The 23265-nt window shown below is 36.3% G+C and overlaps 1 protein-coding gene across 6 annotated transcripts in view; it reads right to left on the reverse strand.

The window, feature by feature from the left end:
* The window catches only part of LOC143017731 (DENN domain-containing protein 1A), a 75250-nt gene that overhangs the window by 5545 nt on the left and 46440 nt on the right, over positions 1-23265 (reverse strand). For 3 of the 6 annotated variants that reach the window (XM_076172521.1, XM_076172520.1, XM_076172522.1), the window contains 4 exons: positions 19872-19972; positions 14644-14882; positions 1826-2806; positions 1185-1311 (listed from right to left, as the gene is read on the reverse strand). In XM_076172521.1, coding sequence (XP_076028636.1) covers positions 1185-1311; positions 1826-2806; positions 14644-14882; positions 19872-19972 — 1448 coding nt within the window. Of the gene's footprint in view, positions 1-1184; positions 1312-1825; positions 2807-10179; positions 10267-14643; positions 14883-19871; positions 19973-23265 lie in introns of all 6 variants that reach the window. The other 3 variants (XM_076172523.1, XM_076172524.1, XM_076172525.1) reach the window with 3 other exon arrangements.

Below are 23265 nucleotides of genomic sequence, written 5' to 3' on the forward strand. Positions count from 1 at the left end.
AATTCATCTGTATAAACCTAATTTGAACAGAACAATTATATCAACAAAACATATACATATTCTTCAAAGATGTTGTTAATTTTCCTAGTGACCAAATTAGTATTATGATCTATGAGATTAGGTAACTACATATACACATCATATGCAGAGCTATAGAGAAGCATACCACATACACTTTCACACTGATACCTTATCATTCTGCGACAATACTGCTGAAATATATATATATATATATATATATATATATATATATATATATATATATATATATATATATATATATATATATATATATATATATATATATATATATATATATATATATAAATAAATAATGGTATCAAAACATAGTCTGCATTTTTGTGCCAATACATGACAACATAAGGAACCATACATGCAAGTTGAATGTTCCAACAAAATGGTAAAATGAACTGAAGATCCCACTATTGGAGAAAATAAATTTATGTGAAGATATGTATATTACAATCACTATCTGTGATCCTCTTCAGCATAAAGAGGATGACAGGCACTGATCATAATATATATATATATATATATTTGTATAACTTTATTTCCTCCAATAGTAGGAGCTTCAGTCCATAAGTAAACATATTTAAACTGATGCTCTGTTCAGACTGTCTCCATTACCACCAAAAGATCAAATCAGGTAACTGAGTCATATGTCTAGTAAAGTGTACAAATTAACATAAAGAAAAACTGCATAGGTGAGATGTAGGACATGTTTACTCAAATATGAGTACTGTTCTCTGCATGGAGGTATTAAGTGAACAAGTTTAATCCAGTCAATACTTTCAGGACTTTAGTGATAACACTATGGTAGAGTCATGCAGCATTTTTTCATGATTTGAGACTAATTTCCATTCAAAGAAAAGTATTGATCATTCTTAACTTCTACTGTCCCTACTTTCTGCCTTTCCTTGAATCTCCTTTACCACCCTTATGATTACACTTCATATTTCCTAATGACCCTCTTTGTTTGTATTTTTCTCCAACAAAGAGTTAGAGCAAAAAGTAAACACAGACTAACCCAAACCCACTTATGGGGGGAATCAAGACCTCTGTATATGTATGGGTAATAAGTATTATGAGAGAAAAAAAAATTACTAAGATTGAACAGAGTACCATGATGACACAAAATTACAACTGTAAGATATAATTCCAACCTTTCAGACTGGACAATGTCTGGTGCTGAGAAAGACATGGAAGTGAGCGAGGAATTTCTTTACTCAGCAGAGGATCAAACAATTCTTCTTGGGGTGATTCGAGGTAGATGAGATCTTGTCCTCCATCCTGTCGCCAGTGGGGAAAACTATTTAGCTTGAAACATGTTACACTTAAAAAAAAAAGAGGGTTATATTTTGACAATCCACTGTTATTACAAACATTTTTAACACAATGTAGCAAAAAGTCAATTACTCATGAAATATCACTTCTAATCCATATACACCATAGAAATAATTTAAATAAATGATATAAAAGCTAAATCAGCAAAACAGCAAATCAATAATCAATGACCAAGCTTTGACATCTCATAATATACAATGCATATGATCAAAAAAGCATTTTTTTTTTTTCTGCACTGAAAAAAGCCAATTCTCACTAATGATAAAATACTGGTAAATAATGTCTGACATAACTGTTTGGGTCAAGAACACATGTGTCTACCCTTATACAAAGGGTTTCATGCTATCTTGTTCAACGTACACAAACGTGCAAACATTTTGCTACACTACAAAACACCTAGGGCAAAACAAGCAAACACCAATCTAGACCAAAGAGAAGCAAAATTTGGTTTCAATTTTACCTCTTCACCCTCAGACTGAGCCAAGCAGTGGGAGCTAGGACTTGGCACCCTGCCACTCAAGGGAGGAGGTGGTGGAGGCAGAAGTTGGGTGTAGGAACAAGGAGAAACAGAAGGATGAGGAAAGTGAGATGGAGAGACCTGGGAGGACGTTGGAGAGGAGGGTGAGGCTAGGCAGGAGAGGCTGGTGAGTCCGGCCGGAAGACTTGTGGACATGAGATCCGCCTTGGGTTTTGGCACTGGGCTGGACACAAAGAGGACATTGCCTGCATAGCTGGGTTGGGGGGACACGGAGTTAGAGGAGGGCGCCAAGGGATTCGGGGGCACCGAGTCAACTGCCAAAGAGCTTTCTATAGCCTCATGGGCGGCTACATGGCACGGAGCATGGGAAGAACAGGTCAAAGCGGAGTAAAAGTACCCGCCACTCTCAAACTTCCTGTGTCGCGCTGAGTACTTGGACAAAGCTTCGGAAAATGCTTGACTTGCCCCATAGCGTGGAGCGCTACTGGACACAGGAGGCATGCCAGAATAAGTATGAGAGCAAGTGTTGGGGATGGAAGAGGAGGGACTGGTATGGGCAAACCAGCTGACAGAATCAAAAGAGGAACTCATGAGGGAATGTGATGATGTGGTGCAGATGGAAGGGTTGTGAGGTGTGAACTGTTGTGATATAGGATCATCAGGCAGGAAGGACGGGTGAGTTCGTGCATCACATACGTTTGCCGTGGCTGGCACGGACACATTAGAGGAAGAAAGAGGAGAGGGGGCAGCCCTGCAGCCAGAAGAGGAGCAAGTGTTCCAAGCGACAGCCTCGTGGCATTCACCATCACCATCACCTTCACCATCAGCATCAACATCATCATCATCATCATCATCAGAAAAGGTGACAGGGAAATGACAGAGAGCAGGGGTGATGGGAGGCGGCATCTCAATATTGAGGGAAAGGTCAATGAGGGGCAGACAGTCCAGGCTGCTGCTGAACGGCTGCAAAAGACAAGAAACACAACTAAATGGCATTCCTCGGCATGAGAAGATTTCGTGCTGACAAATGGGGGATAATGTGGCCATGGCAGAGTGGCCCTCCTCAAGATAAACAGCTTGGATTTACCCTTAAGCTGGAATCAAGGTTCTACTAATTTTCCGATTCTTTCAGATGACTGTAGGTGTGTCCCTTACCCAGTGAAGGATTAACGCCAGAAGGAGTTACAAAAACATCAGAATACAATCACATATTGTTCATGTATTCTACCGGTTTTCTTAATCCCTCCAAAGAAAGGTACTGTGTTTACGCTTTAGTGTCAACAATTTATCTAAATGAAGACCACTCATGCTCATTTCTACCTTATTATCCATCCTCTGCATCTTGACGCAATATACTAGCTCTCAACAAGTCTCTCACACAACCTAACTTTTTCTAATGAGCAAAGCTTGAAAATCAACCTTTAAGTAGCCTAACATGAGAGGAAAAAAAATTCTTCTATATGAACTCTAAATCTAAGCAAAGAAAAAGAAAAAGAAAAGAAAAAAAAATCCATGCAATCACACCTTGATTACCATGATTTTACAATACGGAACAAAAGCTATGTTTATGTCCTCCTAGTGTGTGAACATTGTGATGAATGTGGATAGGTGGTAAAGGGAACATGGGCTGAGGGAAATACTTTCATTCCTGTAGGAATAAAAGTATTTCCCTCAGCCCATGTTCCCTTTACTACCTATCATATGTCCTAATCTTAAAAAATAAATAAATAATTAAATAAAATAAATAAAATAAAAAAACAGCTGGGGCCAATTATGGGTACCTGCATGTGGCGATCTTGCGAGACAGATGTCAGAAAGAACTGTCAAACTACCACCCATCTTCAAAACCTAAGAACACCCTCTCCTCCATTTGAAGGTGCAACTCAGTCCCTAGACTGGGTCCAAGATCTGTTTCAATTTCAACTATTTCCTCCACCTTTTCACATAAGGAGAGCTCATACCTGGTAACTGTTCCCTTCCTACTACTATAAGCGAACAACAAAGAAAATCCAACAATAATAAAACTGTCACACAAAACAGTCTGAAATTTCTTCACAGAGAGACTGAAAGGAGAGCCAAACGAATGTTGCCAGATACTGTGGTCTTCTGGGTATCCAGTTAGTGAAACTCTGTGCAACAATTATTAAGGAGAGAGAGAGAAAAAAAAAAAAAAGCATTACTAATTCACTTTGGCCACCACTTCATATGGGTAAAGGTCCTTCTGGGATGTGTATGTACTAATCTACAGTAAGTGTTCCTACATTACTAATTCACAGTCAAATTCTTTTACATCCAATCAATCCAGTCATGTCTTCCGGCTCTGACAAATGTTTTAAAACACCACTAACTACAAGTACTCAAAGAGCACAAACCTCTGTCTAGGCAGTTCCTTTTCATCAAGATCACCACCAAAATTTGATAGCATGGTACAGGAGCCATACTTATAATTAAAAAAAAATAAACAAATAAATAAAATAGAAATAAACAAATAAATAAATAAATAAAATAATAATGATAATAAAAAAAATCCATTCACAATTCTTTTTTGTGAAAAGTTGCAGACAGACAAACAAGTGAACAAAACTGAAAAGAACCTCTTTATGTGAGAGAATTAAATGAAACAAAAAACAATACTTGGAGCAGAACCACAAAATCCACATTCAATGTGCAGTTTGATATATTTTTCAAACGTATACTACCCAATAAGATGGCTACACACAAGGACGCCACATCCTCTCCCTTTTCATTATCACTACTCTCACCTTTCTCACTCCCTCCTTAAACCATTCTATTTCTACTTCCACTTCTTCCTCCCTCTTCCGTTACATTCCATATACATTTGTTTTTCCTAGTATTCATCCTCTTCTCCTTTCTCACTCAACTTGCTCATCTTCAGCACCTCCCTATCTCTCCTCCTTAGATCCACAATCTCCCTTCCAGAATCAACCAAACACCTCATCCTACAATGTCTTACTCTGACTTTACCAAGACAACAACAACAATATTTCTTCCTTGAGTAACTTGTTGCCCAATCTGTTAACTGTTGCCAGTCACTTGGGTCTTCAGCAAGAGAGACCTGGAGCAACAAATTGATTCATCTTTCTTCCACTAGATGATCAGACATTTTGCTACATTCTCTCATGATAATACAAAATCAATAACCAAATGAACCCACATTTATCTTCAAAACATAGAGCTACAAGACAAGACTTGGATATCACTATGATTAGAAATTCTCTAAATGAAATCATAAACCTGTACAGTACTGAATCTAATAATCAAGGTGTGATATCATAACTTCTACCTAAGTTAATTTTTTTTTGCAAATCACTCTCTGAATTTAAGCCTTCATCCAAAGCTAATCATGGGCAATCAATCGGAAAATCACATTTTGGCAAGAGATGATTTTGCCACTATATATACTTACTCGACTTCTCAAGTTAAGCATGAGTAAATTCACATGATTCACCTTATAAATAATACAATTACACAACATTCAAATCATGTAGTATTTACTAACTACATGGATCTATTAATATAGTAAAAAGCTGTAATCCACACAACATAAAACTATCAAAATTAGGCATACCATAATTGTATTTCATATAAATTATCAACGTTCCATAAAAGTAAATATGATTACTAAAATCCAGACCTGTCAAAAAAAATTGCAATATTGTCATCCAGACTGCTTTGGGGTAAATGAGTACGATACAGTTTACTTTCTTATATTAAAAAAAAAAATAATAATAATAATAATAAAATAAATAAATAAATAAATATATAGAATAAATATATGTATAAATATCAACAAAGTTATGTCATAGCACATTGGTAAAATTATACCCATGACCCACTTTCAGAGAATAGGTGAAAGTAAAGAGACCTGTATATTTCAATCACTTTCTGTGATCCTTCTTCAGCAGATCTGCTGAAGAGGATCACAGATAGTGATCGAAATATATGGACCTCTACTCTCACCTATTCTTCTCCGAAAGTGGGTCATTAGTATAATATACATAAATAAATAAATATATATATATATATATATATATATATATATATATATATGATATATAGATATATATATATATATAGATATATATATATATATCTATATATATATATATATATATCTATATATACTGTGTATATATATATATCTTCTCTGGTTACAGACTGACAATCAAATTCAGATGAGGGGAAACCCTAAACTGATGGGTGTTTGATCAATAAGACTCCCTTCAGTTCACAGTCTGATTCTCCCAAACTGAATAAAACACTAAGAATTAACCAGAACAGAACCTTAAATTATTCCAACACACTAGGGTCACTATCATAATGCTTCCACGAACACCCAACCCCAACAAATCTTCAGCATTTGCCCTGAATCTTAGAGGCCAAAAGTTACATTGCACATTAGCCTTAATCTAAGCCTAGAAAAGTATTTCAAAACTAACAGCAGTTCATACTAATACTCAACCCATGACTGAACTGTGTATTCTATGATATAATGAAAAATAACCAAAACAAATTTAAGTAATCACCAAAAAAATGTATGAAATAATGACCAAATAAATACATAACCAGGGCTATTAATCTAAACTAGGCAGTGATGTTAAGGGACCTGCATATTATTAGTAATTTACCTGTTTGCCATAAAGCTACCATATATTTTTCCTCAGCTAAAATGATAATTATTAATAGAATATTATCAAACTATATAAAATGTCTGAGTAAGATTGTAGTAATGTTAAAAGGGATTCTAAAAAGGATACATATATATGCTGCTACAACACAAAACCTGCCATTTACAAAATACTGTAAGTTTGTTTTGGTCACATTCAATCACACACAGACAAGTTGTATTTTATTCCTTCAGCAGCATCTATATGCTTCAGTATAGAATGTTTTTATAATTCTAAACACATCACTGTTTCAGTAATAAAAAAAACAAGAGGTAAGGATACATGTACACTAGGAAGACACAAAAACTGCCACTGCACAATACCAAAGTTTGTTTTGATCATGTTCAGTTGTATGATATAATATTTTATACTTCATGAAAAACATTACCATATTGTATGAAAGTGGCAGCTGCTGACAAGTCTATAGCCTATCAAAATAAACACCAAGTGAGGACAGAGCCTTTTTTGTATTAGTACGACGTTTCACTTGTTACAGCTTTTTCAAGTACATGTACTTGAAAAAGCTGTAATAAGCATAACGTCATACTAATAAAGGCTCCGTCTTCACAGTGTGTTTATTTCGATAGACATTACCATATTACACCTTTTCATGATTTTACACAAATTAGCGTATATTTCCGTGTATAAGACGACCTTTGTATAAGACGAGGTACAAAATTAGAGCAAATTTTTATGAATTTATCTTATATCGGTAGTATAAGACGACTGCTAAATTACAAAAGCATCAGTGTATCAAACCTACTGTACAAAAAGAATTGTTTACACTACATTTATCTGCTGTTTTTTCCGCTGATAAACTGAGGATGATTTATTGTATGAAAGTGATGACGAAGCCGAAGTCAACTCACCGGTACCCGACTGGGATCCCTACGATGACGGCATATTTGAGGAATCTTGTGATATGTTTGAACAACTTTTCGAAACAGAGTGATGATTGTGACGAGTTTGAAGGGTTTTATATAAATAAATAAAGAAATAAAGTTTTATAATGTTTTAAGTTGTAAATGTAATGTAATGTAATTTTATAGAAAATAAAGGTTTTAGAAATACGTTTGATGTGTAATATTGATGATGATTAGAAATTAAGTTTTATAATTTTATCATTTTTAAATTTTCTGTTTTAAATGCAACTACTGTAATACATTTTTTTATTGATAAATAAACATTTTATGTACTGTAATCCAAAATTGTTATTTTCAGTCTTAAAAATTACTGAAAAGTTAGCGAAAGAAAAAGGTTGCTATGAACGCAACCAGTGCTCGATGTTTACATTTTTTGCAGCTGTGTTAAATGTGTTTACATAGAGTAGTTAAAAGTACCGTAATTTCATTAATATAGAATTATTCCTCGAATTTATTAACAATTGCCATTTACTATAAAGATATGCCAATAATATATAAGGTAAATATGGTTTAATTACCTTTATAACCAGTTCTTATCATAATGTGAATCATTTCCTGTGTATCGAAGGTTATCGGCAGGCTAGCCTACCAAGTCATCTCACGTAGAATTCAAGGTCTGATTTTTATAATGGTAGTATAAGACGACCCCAATTTTAAGGGGTGAATTTTTGGATTTTAGGGTCGTCTTATACGTGGAAATATACAGTATTACAAGACTGAAGAAGAGAAGCCAAGTTTTTTTTTAAATGAACTGCTGCATCCTTAATTTTTACTCTAATTCATATTACTGTATGCCATATTGGGTAATGATGAAACATTTTGCAATGAGTAAGCAGTATCAATATGTTACAGTGTTAAATGTTTTTCACTATTCCAAGCACATCATTGTACATGTAAAAGAATAATTCTATATGTGATAATTGGGGAAGAAACACGTAAGAAATATTTAGAAGTGCTATCACCGTATCCTGAAATTCTATTTTATCTATATTTCATTCATTTTTCTCCAAAAAAATAATCAAAACCGGTGTCCATCTTTGATAATAAACCATCTTGCAAAATATGGTGCTTTATGATTACACTGCAATGGAGTGTCTTGTTATTAATGGGTGTCTCATAACTACTTAGCAGTAAGTGGTCTATTTCAAAACTATAAGATTATGGAATGTCTCAAATCTACTCAGCAATGAATGTAGTAGTCTCCTTACTAATTTATCAATCTAATCTCTTAATTGACCACGAGATATACAGGTTCAAAATGTATAATAGAACAGTCACATATAAGTAAAGTGTACATGCACTGCTATGTTACAAGTATATCTTGACAAAAATATTGTGGTCATTCTTGCCTGTAGTAAATACGGAGTACCAATTAGACTACACTTTTTCTTATGTAAAGACAAATCGCAGCAGTATTACTAGAAATAGCCAAGCACCCAGGAGAAAGGTAAAAAAATTATGTTTTAAGTTCACCTAACTGTAAACAACAATACTTTGGAAACAAATTAAAACATTTTACCATGGCTCCTCCTCAAAATTAAGTATCAACCATTTCTTTCGAGATTCAACAGAAGTATCCATAAATGTGTGATAGACACATTTTATTAGTAGTAACACTTGTGGCACTCTAATACCACAAATTTCATTAGTTTACTGTTCTTCAGTGACAAAACCAAAATGATCAAAACAAACCAGTAGTTTTAAGGCAATGAACACACGTTGTCAACAACGTATATCTCTCTCAATATGACACCCTGATGAAAAATAACAAATTCATCATGAATATCAAGAGAGGAGGAACAACAGATGGGTTTATGATGGGTGTAAAATGAGTGTAGGGTGGACTTATACTTTGACTCAGCCATTCCCTTTGTAAAGGGGAAATGGCCTTTTGGTATCCGTACGAAGATTTAAAAATGTATGTTAAATTTTCTTGTCCTACACATGAATCCATTGTAAAACTGAAAACAACTGATAGGCTCATGACATCTAATTAATGAAATCCTAACAAGAGCCACTGAAATCCCAACTATGTTCTTACACAAATACCTAACATTCTATCCAAGGTAATCCCAATTCAAATCATATCTTAACAATAACACCTGGAGTTGTTCAAACAGTAACCATACAACATAACCAGTTTTACCTAATCTTTGTTTAGCTTCATAAAATCCTATTCAAATATTTTGGATGTTCAATCTATCTAAATGACTTTGTACATTAAAAAAAAATATATATATATATATATATATATATATATATATATATATATATATATATATATATATATATATATATATATATATATATATATATATATATATATATATACCATCTAACTCCAATGTATAACTAGTTACCTATGACTAATAAAACTAAGTGATAATTACTGCATGTTCACTAGAACATAGTATAATTTCCTGGCATGACAAATATTTTTCTCTGAATAATAATCCTTTGGACATAATGAACAATTACCTTGATACAATAAATCCTTAAAAATCCTGCAACTTCAAGTGACTTTCATATTCTGTCGGTGGCTTCCCTGAATGTCGAACTGGGAAGTCGTATCTACCTTAGATTGACATTAATCCTATACAGTACTTATGCATTTTGAAAAGCTGACTCACTGGAGCTTGTGAGCATAGGCTGGCTGGCTGGCTGGCTGAAGAAAGCACATGACAAAGCACAGGGCAGAAGCATCTTTATCATCTGCAGTACTCACCCCTCGATACACATTCCCCCTGACTACACTGTAGTTTTGTTGAGTATCATACACGAAATCACAGGACAACGATATTGATTTCCTAAGCTGCAAACACACAAAAACATATATGGCGACCATAGGCATAGCAATAGTAATGGGAAGAGAGACAAGAATGTGACCATAACAAACCATAACCCCCTTCATCCCAGTGGTATACTTTACAGATTCTGTTCTAGATCATGCCAGAATTACTTTAACTAAAGGGAACACCCTGAACTAAAAACAGGTTAAAACATCTTCATTAAACTCATTGGTAAAATATGCACACTTTCTGATTTTATTCTCATACCAAATGATTATAATCAGTTGAGTAGTAGTCCTCTGATAAATTAGGCTACGAGCAAAATCTGTGTGAAGTTCTGAGGACCACTACCACCCAGTGTGGGACAGCAGGTTTTCCACTTAGTGAAACTCAAGGCAACAACTGATTGATTGACAAATAGCAACAAATGTGGAGAACTGTAAAGACTACTGAAAACTTAAAAAACTAACCCACCCCCTACCCATGATGAAGTTAGAATCCATGGAAAAACATAATCCGCAAAAACAATATCATTTACAAACACTTTTCCAAAAGAAGTTTCAGACCCACTACTCCAGAAATTAGGAATATCACTGAAGTGATACAAAAATTAAACTAGACATATAAGCCTAACCCCTTCTTAAAGATATACATACATATATACATATACCAAAGGATTTTTTTCCCTTATAAGGGAAGTAGCCAAAACACAAATGTATAAAAACCACTCCCACCCATTCCATCCCTAACATATTCCACTCCCCTCCACCCTCTTAATTGTTAAAGATATGGAACAGGTAAAATTAAAAATGAAATTTAAAAACTCCCATGCAGGCCCAGAAAATAACATCCTTCTAAAACACATTGGCCCAAATGTAATAAAGGCCTTGACATACTTTCAATTTCCCATGGTTATTCAACTTTAAAGTGCCCTTCCCGTTCTAATTTTTTTTACCTTCATGTTATACTGTGTGCATCAGTTTCCAGTCACAGCATGTATCTATAATTAATTTTCTCTGCTTAAAAATTCTGAATTATTCTCTCTTTCAGATGGACCGATGGGGTAAAAGGGGGCATTGGGAAAGAGGGGAATGTCTGTTGAAGAAGGAAGGGAGAAGACAGAATATAGGGGTAAATGGAGAGTGGTTGTTTGAGGATGATGCAGTAATGCATGGAAGGGAGTGGGATGGGGGGTGAGGGAGTATGTGTAAATGATATTTTGATGCAGCCTGAAGGAAATTCTCCCCTTCATCTCTTTTTCTGCATGAGGGGATAGAGAGGAGGGGTCGCAGATTAAACAGAGTGGCCTTCCTGTGAATGTCCTGTGTCTTGCTACACTCCTGACCCAGGGCAGTGGGCGAGATGCAGGGATGACCCATCATCCAGGAGCCAAAATAAGAGGGAGGGAGGTGGGTGAATGGGAGTGGAGTATGTGGGGATGAAATGGGTGGGAGTGGATTTTATGCCTTTGTTTTTTGGCTACCTCCATTGTATGGGGGAAAAAGCCGTTGGTATATATATATATATATATATATATATATATATATATATATATATATATATATATATATATATATATATATATGTATATATATATATATATATATATATATATATTTATGTATGTATGTATGTATTCTCTCTCTATTGTTACTTACACAATCTATTACTCTGAAACTTCCTATTGACCTCTCCACCATCATATTATCAATAAGAAATCCTTACTCCCTTCATAGACCTTTATATATTAATCTTCCAAAGGTCTGGCATTTCTATTTCACTCATATTTTCACTCTTTTCATCAACATCCTTATCCACATCTTCCAAGTTATACAATTATCTCTATACCAAGGGTTTTTTTTCCCCTTACAAGGGAGGTAACCAAGTCAAGAGGCAAGTACCCACTCCCACCCAATTCACTCCCATCCACCACCCTTTCTTCCCTCTCATCTTAGCTCCTCATGGATGACAGGTCATCTCTGTATCTCACCCACTGCCCTGGGTCAGAAGCAATGCAGCAAGACACAGCACATCCACAGCAAGGCCACTTCACTTAATCAGTGAACCCCCTCTCCATCCCCTCATGTAGAAAAACAGAGGACAGGGAGAAATCCCTTCAGGCTGCATTAAAACATTCATACATAACCACTCCCTAACCCCCATTTCTTTTATCACTGTATCATCTATATACAGCCATTCTCCACTCACCCCTATTCCCTGCCATCTCACTTCCTTGCTCAAAGCCCTATTCACCCCATCCATCCATCTCATCCTCATTTGTCCTATCAAGTTCATTCACTCTGCCTCTGCCTTCCACACCTCTTATCAGTCCTTCCTCACTCATTCTTTCCATGTGTCCAAACCATCCCAATACACTTTCATGAGCCCTATCTGCCATCTCCTTATCCATCCCCACTCTCCTTCTAAGCACATAATTTCTCACTCCATCCAACCTTGTAAACTCTACCATAATTCTCAGACTTTTCATCTCAAACATTAGAATTTCTCTTTTCTGCCTCTCTTAAATTCCATGTTTCTGGCCCATACAGTGCTGTCAGCACAATCACTTAACTTAGAAACACATGCATGGGCTCCTAATCTCAGTGAGACACACCACAACACCCTTCAAATCATACAAAACAAAGCCCTAAAAACAATTACAGGCTGCACAAATACAACACCTACAGACCATTTACACCATGAAACAAAAGTCCTCAAAGTCAAGGACCACCTCGACATGAGAGGCACACAAACACTTGCTGCAGCCACCACAAACACATCACACCCGCTACACTACATAGCAGAACACCCACACACACACCAAGAAACATTAAAACTACACCCAAAGACCTTTATTACGCACAGATACTCTCTTCTCTTCCTCCACAACCACCAAATACCAGCCTCCAGAAACATATTCATAATCATATCACTCACCGCTCCATTAACACACTGAAAGACAACACACTACTGCATGCCAGACCCCCTGATATCCACCCTTCTGAATCCTCTCTCCCACGAAAGGACAGAGTCCACTTGGCCAGACTGCGATGCGGTCACCACCCAGCACTTCTAAGCTACCAGAAGAGGCTGGACGACCGTGTTGTGAACAGCTGCCCAGGATGTAACACTTCACCCCATACCATACAACACATAATGGAAGACTGCATTATACACAATCATGCACGCAAACAACACAACATACACTCTATAAAGGATTTGTGGGAAAACCCAGTTTCGGCTGTGGCCTTCCTTGGGGAGACGGGACTGCTCGGACAGACAGTCTAGGGAACGACAACAACAACAACAACAACTTAGAAACACATCCCTTAAAATTCTTTTATATTTCAGATGAAAGCACACCTTCCACCCCCTCCTTGCCCTACTTTACTCTGGAACACTTAACACTTACATCCTCCCAAAGTAGAATCTGTCTTATATCCTCACTCTTGATCAAAAGGATCACTGTCTTCTTAACTCTAAATAACAATTTTGGCACATAATTACATGAGCATATCTTAACTGTAATGTACATGTTACTGAGTCACACACAGGAAAATTTATGCATAAAGAACGTGGGTGGTGAGGGGCCTACAAGAGGAGGCAAAGAGTTGCGGCCAAAGCCAAAACCTCTGACTCATGTGGTTGGACTGCTGGGACAAGTAACAATCACTGCTGGGAATTGTTGAGAAGTCTATGTCAAATTTAACCCCTTTCGTATGATGATGCCTACGTAGGCATCATGAGGCCCAAATGGGTATATGAGAATACCGGCATTGGCGTCTTGATTATATTTTTATCGTAATTGTAGCTGAATGACTCCCATATTCTGTGAATTGGCTTGATCATATTTTCTGTGGTTATTAATATTCAGAGTGAAAAAGAACAAGTAATACAGCTGTAATTTTATATTCTATAATACGAGTATTGTTATGCATCATCAAATCGTCATACACCAGGCAGCTGATGCCATCCGCGAGAATTTGACTTGTTTTGAAGAGGTTAATCTTCCCTGTTTATGTTGCATCCAGTGTGGGTCCCACCCAGGATCCTAACCTCCACACAAAACTAACATGCCTATGGTCACCATACTCACATATTGTAGCATTAAACACATCAGCTAAACTATAAAACCTGAATGTCAAGAATATTAAATTACTACAATCTACACAGACTATGGCAAACTACAGCATTAATATACAATGTTATAGTCTCTGTTATGTTATTTCAATCATTATGAGGACAATGAGTCCTCATTACACTCAGCAAGAAAATGAAAAATCACTCTTAAGCCCAAACTGCCAAACACAGCCAAAAACAGCTGCCATAGGGGCAGCTGAGCAGTCCCACAGATGAGCTCCTGTGGACACATTGGGAGTGATCAAGGGGGCCATAGCTACCTTCCTGGAGGCGAGGGGGGATGGCAACTTGTTGTCCCGGGCAAGTCTGCGCTGAGGTGCTACAAGAGAGTTACCCACAGTGGGAGAGTTGCTGACACTATTACAAATACTATTGCTGACGCTGCTGGCAGCACTTGTGCTCACTTGACTGGTACTACTGACACTTTGCTTGGAAACGTGGTTCGGGGAACTACCCTCTTCCTGTCCAAGTTTAGTTTTTAAAATTTCTTCCATTTCACCTGCAAAGATAATGTAATTCACACTTAGCTAAAAATAACCACATACAATCATAACAAATGCTAACATGCATACACAATCACCAGCCAAAGTCCCATAACCCCTTTATAGCTTTACAAATATAGCTTTCCTTGCTGGATTTCATATATGTTTTTCTGTAATTAAGCTATTTTACATTTTTTTTCTAATGAAACTTAACCAATTTATAAGAACCTTGTGAGGAAGAAAAGGTATTTTAGTATATGTATGATGAGTTTACATTTCATGGTGATTTACAGACCTGACAACAAGACTTTCGGGGAGGAGTGTGTCTGTGTATATGTAATTATGGTTACTAGAAATGTCTGAGATCCTACATAAACTCCAGCATTGATAACAGCATAGCATATTTTCACCAAGCCACCCTCACCCCCTTGCAATGAGGAAAAGGCCACTGGTGTACATATATACATCCATGAGCTAAACATATAATGAAATAAGGAAATACCTATTACAGACTTTGTATCTACTGGACATTTAATACTTCATGCTTAGTGTCTGTTGCACTCACTCACTCACTCACTCACTCACACACACACACACACACTTTCAACGAACGGACGGCTTGAAGAACGTTCTGAAGAAAAGTGCAGATTGTGGATCCCAACGCAAAGAGAAGTGCCTTTTTGTATTTACAGGGTGGGGGGAAATTGCTCGTGGGGTAGTGGGAAAGTAAGGAAAGAGGAGAAGGGGAGGGATTGCTGGGGAAATGGAAGGTAATGAGGAAGTAGAGGACTTGGTCCTAACAGACCGCCGAAAAGTAAACAAGAGACCGCAAGACGAGCTGGAGGACGACGGAATGTCTAATAAGAATGTAAAGATTAGAAGTATAGATAGGAACAATACAGTAGAAAGTGATGAGAATATTTTCAAGGGATTTAAAGAGAGTGGGGGGGACACAAACCCCCCCCGACTGACAAGACTAGAGAAGAAGGTTGATAAGGTGATCGAGGACTTGGAGAGTAGGTTAGGTCATATGAACACCATTTTACAAAGGGTTGAAAGATTGGAAGAACTAGAAAAGGCGAATAAAAACTTAACTGATGAAATAGAAGACCTAAAAAGACAGTTAAGAGATGTAAAGGTGGAGAATGAGGAATTGAAGAAGAATAGTAAAGAAAACAGAGAAACGATAGCTAAAGAAAGTAAAAATTGGAAGAAAACCCAAGAAGGAAATAAGGTTTCATTCACTGACATAGTCAAACAGCAATTGAAAGAACATACTGAAGACTCAGTTATTAAAGTGATGAGACAGAAGGAGAATATAGTAAGAGATTTAGCAGACAAGAAGAAATGTATAATTATATTAGGAATGGAAGAGAAACACAACACAGATAGAACCACAAGAATCAAAGAGGAAAATGAAAAAGTAAACCAATTACTAGAATCAGTTCAGGAAGATGAACCAGAAATTATGAAACAAATCGAAGAGAAATTTAGACTCGGAAAGTATAGCACAGACAAGACCAGACCAATTAAGATTAAATTCAAGTCACAAACAACGGCAGAGAATATCTTATCCAAAACAGGGAAACTAGCAACAAGTGAACAATACAAAAAGATATGGATAAAAAGAGAAATGAATAAAGAGGAAAGAGAGGAAGAAAAGCAGAAAAGACTGGAAGCTAAGGCAAAAAACGAGAATAGAACGGAGTCAGAGAAAGAGAGATTCTATTGGAGAGTAGTGAACATGAAACTAAGGAAGTTCGACATACAAAAGAAAAACATAAGGGAAACAGAGAATACAATGGAAGTGGCAGAAAACTAAGAGTGTCTTACACAAATATAGATGGATTAATAACAGGATTGAATGAGCTGAATGATTATTTGAAAGAAAAAGAACCGGACATAATGGGAATTGTAGAAACAAAATTAAAAGGCCCACTACCACCCAACAGTGTAGGACATGATGCATACAATTATTGGATTAGAAACAGAGAGAAAAAGCAAGGGGGTGGAGTTATGTTCCTGACTAAGAAGGATATAAACGTGATAGGTGTCATATATGGAAAGAATACAGTAGAGATGATTATGATAGAAGTGGAAGACAGAGATAAGAAGAGCAGAAAATTTGTGATCAATTATGTGCCTCCAAAAACAGCCTCATGGGAGGAGAGTGAACATAAAAGTATGTTAGAGGACACAAAGATAACATTAAATAAAATAATGGAAGATGGAGGAAGAATAGTTATGATGGGCGACTTTAATTGCAAAGAAATCTGCTGGGAAGAAATGACAGTAAAGGGTGGAGATGACTCATGGGGAAACGCTCTACTTGAGATGATTATTGACCACACAATGACACAATGGATACAGGAGAACACTAGGTATAGAAATGAAGAAGAACCATCGAGACTAGACTTATTAATTACATCTGAACCTAGAATAGTGGACAAGATTGAATATAAAACACCAATAGGTAAAAGTGACCACATATTGATTGAACTGGAACTTAATGAAGAAAAATATATCAAAAGAAATGAACAATATAGAAAAGGAAGAATGATGTATGAAAAAACAAACTTTGATAAAATAAGAGAATTCTTTCAACAAGAAAACTGGGAAGAAATATACAAAGAAGAAACATCAGTGGAAAAGAAATGGAATATTTTGACAAAAATTTACAAAAAAGGAGTGGAAAAGTATGTCCCAAGACAAAAACAAGAAAAAGAATATGTAAAATGCTGGTACAACAAAAGTTGTAGGAAGTTAAAAGACAAAAGAGACAAAGCCTGGACCAGATGGAAAAAAGATAGAAAACCTGAAAAATGGAAAATATATACCAGTTATAGAAATGAATATGTACAAACGTGCAGAGAGGAAAAGAGAAAATATGAAAAAGACGTCATAGAAAAATGTAAAGATCAACCAAAACTATTCTACAGATTTGTAAACAATAAACTGAAAAACAAACAGGACTTGGAGAAATTAAGACAAGGGGGAGTTGAATACACTGAGGAAATGGAAATGGCGGAAATTATGAACAAACATTTTAAATCAGTGTTTACAAGGGAGAACATACAACCTGAAGAGATTGAATGGAAAGAGAAAGTCCCCCCTATAGAAAAAATAGAAGTATCAAAGAATGAAATATTGATACAATTGAGTAATCTTGATGTCAGAAAATCACATGGACCAGATGAAATAGCAAACTGGATTCTGAAAGAATGCAGGAATGAACTGACAGACAAAATACATAGCATAATAAGCAGTTCCTTGAAAGAAGGAAAAGTTCCAGAAGATTGGAAAAAAAGCAAATATAGTACCTATATATAAAGGAGGAAATAAAGAAGAACCTACCAACTATAGACCAGTCTCTCTAACAAGTACAATAGCAAAAATTTGTGAAAGAATTATCAAAAATAGATGGGTAAAATACTTGGAAAAAAACAACGTACTAAATCCAAGGCAATTTGGATTCAGACAAGGACGATCATGCGTCACCAATTTAATATGTTTCTATTCAAGGCTAATAGATATAATACAAGAAAGAGATGGATGGGCTGATTGTGCATTTCTAGACCTAAAAAAAGCTTTTGACAAAGTACCACATAAGAAGTTGCTTAAGAAACTAGAATCTGAAGGAGGAATACAAGGTAAATTACTAAATTGGATGGAAGACTTTTTGCAAGAAAGAAAAATGAGAGTAGTGATAAGAAACCAGCACTCAAAATGGAATGAAGTAATAAGCGGTGTCCCGCAGGGAACAGTCCTGGCCCCAATAATGTTTGCTATATATATTAATGATATGGATGAAGGAATTGAAAGCTATATGAGCTTCTTTGCAGACGATGCAAAACTACTGAAAAGAGTGAAAACTGAAGAAGATTGTGAATCACTACAGAGAGATCTAAATAAAGTACAGGAATGGAGCAAGAAGTGGGAGATGGAGTTCAATACAAAAAAGTGTAGTATAATGGAATTTGGAAAAAGCAAAAACAGAATAACAGGATCATATAATTTGGGAGAAGAGGGAATAAAAAAAGTAGAAAATGAGAAGGACCTGGGAGTCATTGTTATGAATAATATGTCACCTGAAAAACATATAAATAAGATTTTTGGAGAAACTTATAATTTAATAAGAACAATCAAAGTGGCATTTACATACCTGGATGAAGAAATGGTGAGGAAAATCCTAATCACCCTGATAAGACCAAGATTAGAATATGCAGCAACAATATGGTCACCAAGTACAAAAAAATGTATAAAAAAACTTGAAAGAATACAAAGAGCAATTACAAAACTGGCACCAACACTCTCAAAACTATCATATGAAGAGAGACTACAAAAACTTGAACTACAGACACTAGAGCAAAGAAGAGAGAGAGGAGATTTGATAGCTATTTACAGAATCATGAAAGGCATAGAAATTACTGATAGAGAGAATCTGATAAAATGGGATGACAGAAATACAAGAGGACACAGAAAGAAAATAAAAAAAGACAGCTATAGAAGAGATTTGAAAAAGAACAGCTTTCCACACAGAGTAATAGACAGTTGGAACAAGTTAGATGAGAAAGTGGTGTGTGCAAAAACAATACATGAATTTAAAAATTGTTTAGATAAAATGAGAAATGAAGACGGGACCCCACGAGCATAGCTCCCCTTCCCGTAAAATACAACTAGGTAAATACAACTAGGTAAATACACACACACACACACACTCACTCACTCACTCTCTCTCTCACTCTCTCTCTCTCTCTCTCTCTCTCTCTCTCTCTCTCTCTCTCTCTCTCTCTCCACACCAAGAAGACTGACAAAACTGCCAGTTCGGCAAGAAGACTGACAAAACTGACAGTTCGGCATTTAATACAGCAACCTGCTCTGTGCATGCCTCTTTTCTCTCCCTCTCTTGCCACACTAGGATGGATGACCACATATAAACTAGGATTTTGTCACTCCACAACTCCTCTGTCTACCTGTTTCTCTCAACATCATTTATAAACACTAACCCATCAAATCAATATCCTGAGGCGAGGGCGTGTGTAGACCATCTGAAGAAATGGGCGAGGCAAGACGACTGCTAGATTCCATGAGGTCGTACTTCCTTGTGCTGGAATGTGAGAAATGAAAATGGTTATAGCCCTTCTGTAAGACCAGTATGGTGTAATCATACTCAGGAAAATCTTACCTTTTATTAAACTAATAGTAATATTAAGGATAACAGCAAAGCTCACAGGGTCCTGTCTCTGTGTTTCCATTTATCAAAATCTGCTTTAAATTCATTTATGTTGTCAATCTGTATTGTTTCTTCTAGTGTTTCAAAAATTTATATATCTGTGCAGAAAGCTTTCTCAACAAGTAGTCTGCCTTCTTTTGTTTTTTTTGCTGTCCTCTTGATGTTCTTTCATTCTATAATAGCAAATCCTCTCTATTTTTTCTACTCCTTCACTGTTCTAAAAATTACTATCACCTTTTCTTTTCTCTTTTTGACTGGGCAATTGTAGTCTATCTAATCTCTCTAGTTTTGTTTTGTCAGCCAGGTTAGGGATCATTCTAGTTGTCATCCTTAGTTCTTTCATTGCGTGTGGTGACCACGCCACCATAGCACATCCCAGCCTAGGGTGAACAAGATTCCCAGAATTTTTTCATTATATCTTCATCAATATAATGAAATACCATTTTCATGTTCATTACCAGCTTACATGTCTCTCCTATCATCTTATCAATATAATTTTCCAGCAACATATCATCCATAATCAAGACTCCCAGATCATTTTCCTCTTCTGTTGTTATAATTGTTTCATCTCCCATTGTATAATTCTACAATAATTTCATTTTGCTTTTTCCCCATTTCCAAAATATTTATTTCTTTATATTCAATTTAATCTTCCACTCTTGGTTCCATTTGTAAACCTTACTTAGGTCTTCTGATAGCAGTTTAGTCATCATCATTTTACACTTTTTTCATGGTCTTAGCATCATCAGAAAATGAATTAGCATAGCTGTTTATTCTATTTGTTGTTGATATACATCAAGAACATTATAGGTGCCAGCACCAAGCCTAGCAGTAATGCACTAGTTACTTCTTTCCAATCAAATATTTCATCCTTCACTACTGTTTGTATCAGCACATCTTTCATGAAATCATTCATCCATTCCAGAATGTTCCCTTTGAATCCTCCAACATTTTCCAACTTCCATATTAGTCTTGGGTGTGGCACCTTATCAAAAACCTTCTCCAGGTCCAAGTATACATAGTCTACCCAATCTTCTTTTTTAAGTAGCATATCACACATTCTCAAATAAAGACAACATATTCATTACCCAGGACCTTTCTGTGCTCAAAAGGAGATGTAAGGATGGTAAGGAAAGAGATACAAGGAATAGAGAAGACAAAGTAAGAGTTAAACAGAAAGGAAGTTGAACATTGAAGAAAAGGAAGATAACGATATGCACAGGGTTTAAGGAGAATGAAGGTAAAAAGGAAAGAGATGGAGTAGCAGCATTAAGGGAAGAATATGTGACAGAGGAAAACAAAGGGCAAAAGAAAGAGAATGAATAGATACAGGTGGAGAAAGGGAAAATGGTGGAAGAAGAAAATGGGAAGAGGAAGAGGAAATGGAAAAAAAAAACAAGGAGAATAGAGGTGAAAAAATGTGATGGAAAGAGGGGGAGGTTATGATGAAGGAAGAAGGAAGAGTAGGAAGATGGCAAACAAGGACAAGAATGAGAACAAGGAGATGGAAGAGGAGGAGGAATATGGCAGCAAGGACAACAATAATGAGAACAAAGAGGAGGACATACACCATTATCCACAAAAAATATTGGCTAAACACAGAGGAGGCACATCCTCACCCATTTCACTTCCATCACACTCATCCCTTTTACACCTTCCTGCTTAAACAATGAAAAAAATATCCTTGTAATAATGCTCATTTTTCCCCAGTGCACCATCATGTAACAAGTTGTGTCTAATTTAAACTTCTCAAATTCATTCTGTTATTCATGTACATCTATACTTGATTGAAAATTTGACCACAAGCTTTTATTGTTTCATTAACTCCATCAACCCATCTTTTCCTTAATTTGCCCCTTCCTCTTATTCCTAGAAGCACTGATTCAAGAATCCATTGAGGATATCTATTCTCCTCTGTACCCATAACATGACCACACCACCTCAAATTGTCCTGTTCTAATCTTTCTCCCAATCCTATCTATAACCCAGTCCATTCACAAACACTATCATTCTTTGCTTTGCCATACTTCCTAGTACCTACCTCCATGCAGAGGCCTCAAACACCCAATTTCCACTGCCTCAAGACGACTTCTTTTATGCATTCACCACCTAGGTCTCACCCTTATATATAACAGTACTTCTACTGGCATTTTTTTATTTCATTTTTCCATCCTGTTTCTAGGGCACCTCCTTAACTCTAACCTTCCTTATTCAATGGCAATCTCTTTCTCCAATCCTCCATTTTCATGTATATCAGCAGTAAAATGATTACCAACTCTGTGTCTCTCTCTCTCTTCTCTCTTCTTGGCTCCTCCTGGATGACAGGTCATCCCTGTACCTCACCCACTGCCCTGGGTCAGAAGCAATGCAGCAAACCACAGCACATCCACAGCAAGCCCATTTCATTTAATTTGCAAGCCCCCACCCTCATCTCCCCATGCAGCAAAAGAGAAACACACATACTACAATAAAATAATAACCACTCAAACACATATATATAAAAATAATATAAATCACTATTATCTATATACACACCTCAACTCCAATGATTCAATGACTTAACAAAGCACACACCAGGCAGGTGCCTGAATGCACATCACCCAATTTGGTGACACATACAATAAGGAACCAAAGTCCTTGACCAACTCCCGACCTAAATATACATTCCAGCTAACTACCAATAAGACAACCCTTTCCAACACAACTAGTAAATTCCCTAGATATTTCAACACATTCACCTTCTTTCCATCCACAAACAACATGGAAAACCATTTAAGACCTCTCCTCCAACCAATTCCCTATAAAAACCATAGAACTTGCAGGAAAAAACCATTCTACCCACAATAAGACATGTAAAATACAATAAAGCAAAATGGCCACAACACAGGAAAAAACAGAAAAAGATTATGGAAACTGACATAATTCAGTTTCCATCCATAAAATCACAGGAAGACACACACACACCATGCTCTAAGCAAGTACGATACTCCTCCAAGCTACAGAAAAAAATAAAACTTAAATTTCAAGCCTAAATCAATCTGCTTGATTCTGTGGCCAAACCTATTCAGTGCTAGTAGTGCCTTTGTGCTGGATGTTGACCTGAACATAACATGTCAGTGTGATTCTCGCTTCTCTTGAGAGGGATTTTTCTGTGAGGTTAATGTCAG

This window comes from Oratosquilla oratoria, chromosome 33, assembly GCF_046742065.1.
Source record: "Oratosquilla oratoria isolate Oo_2021 chromosome 33, ASM4674206v1, whole genome shotgun sequence".
Lineage (NCBI taxonomy): Eukaryota > Metazoa > Arthropoda > Malacostraca > Stomatopoda > Squillidae > Oratosquilla > Oratosquilla oratoria.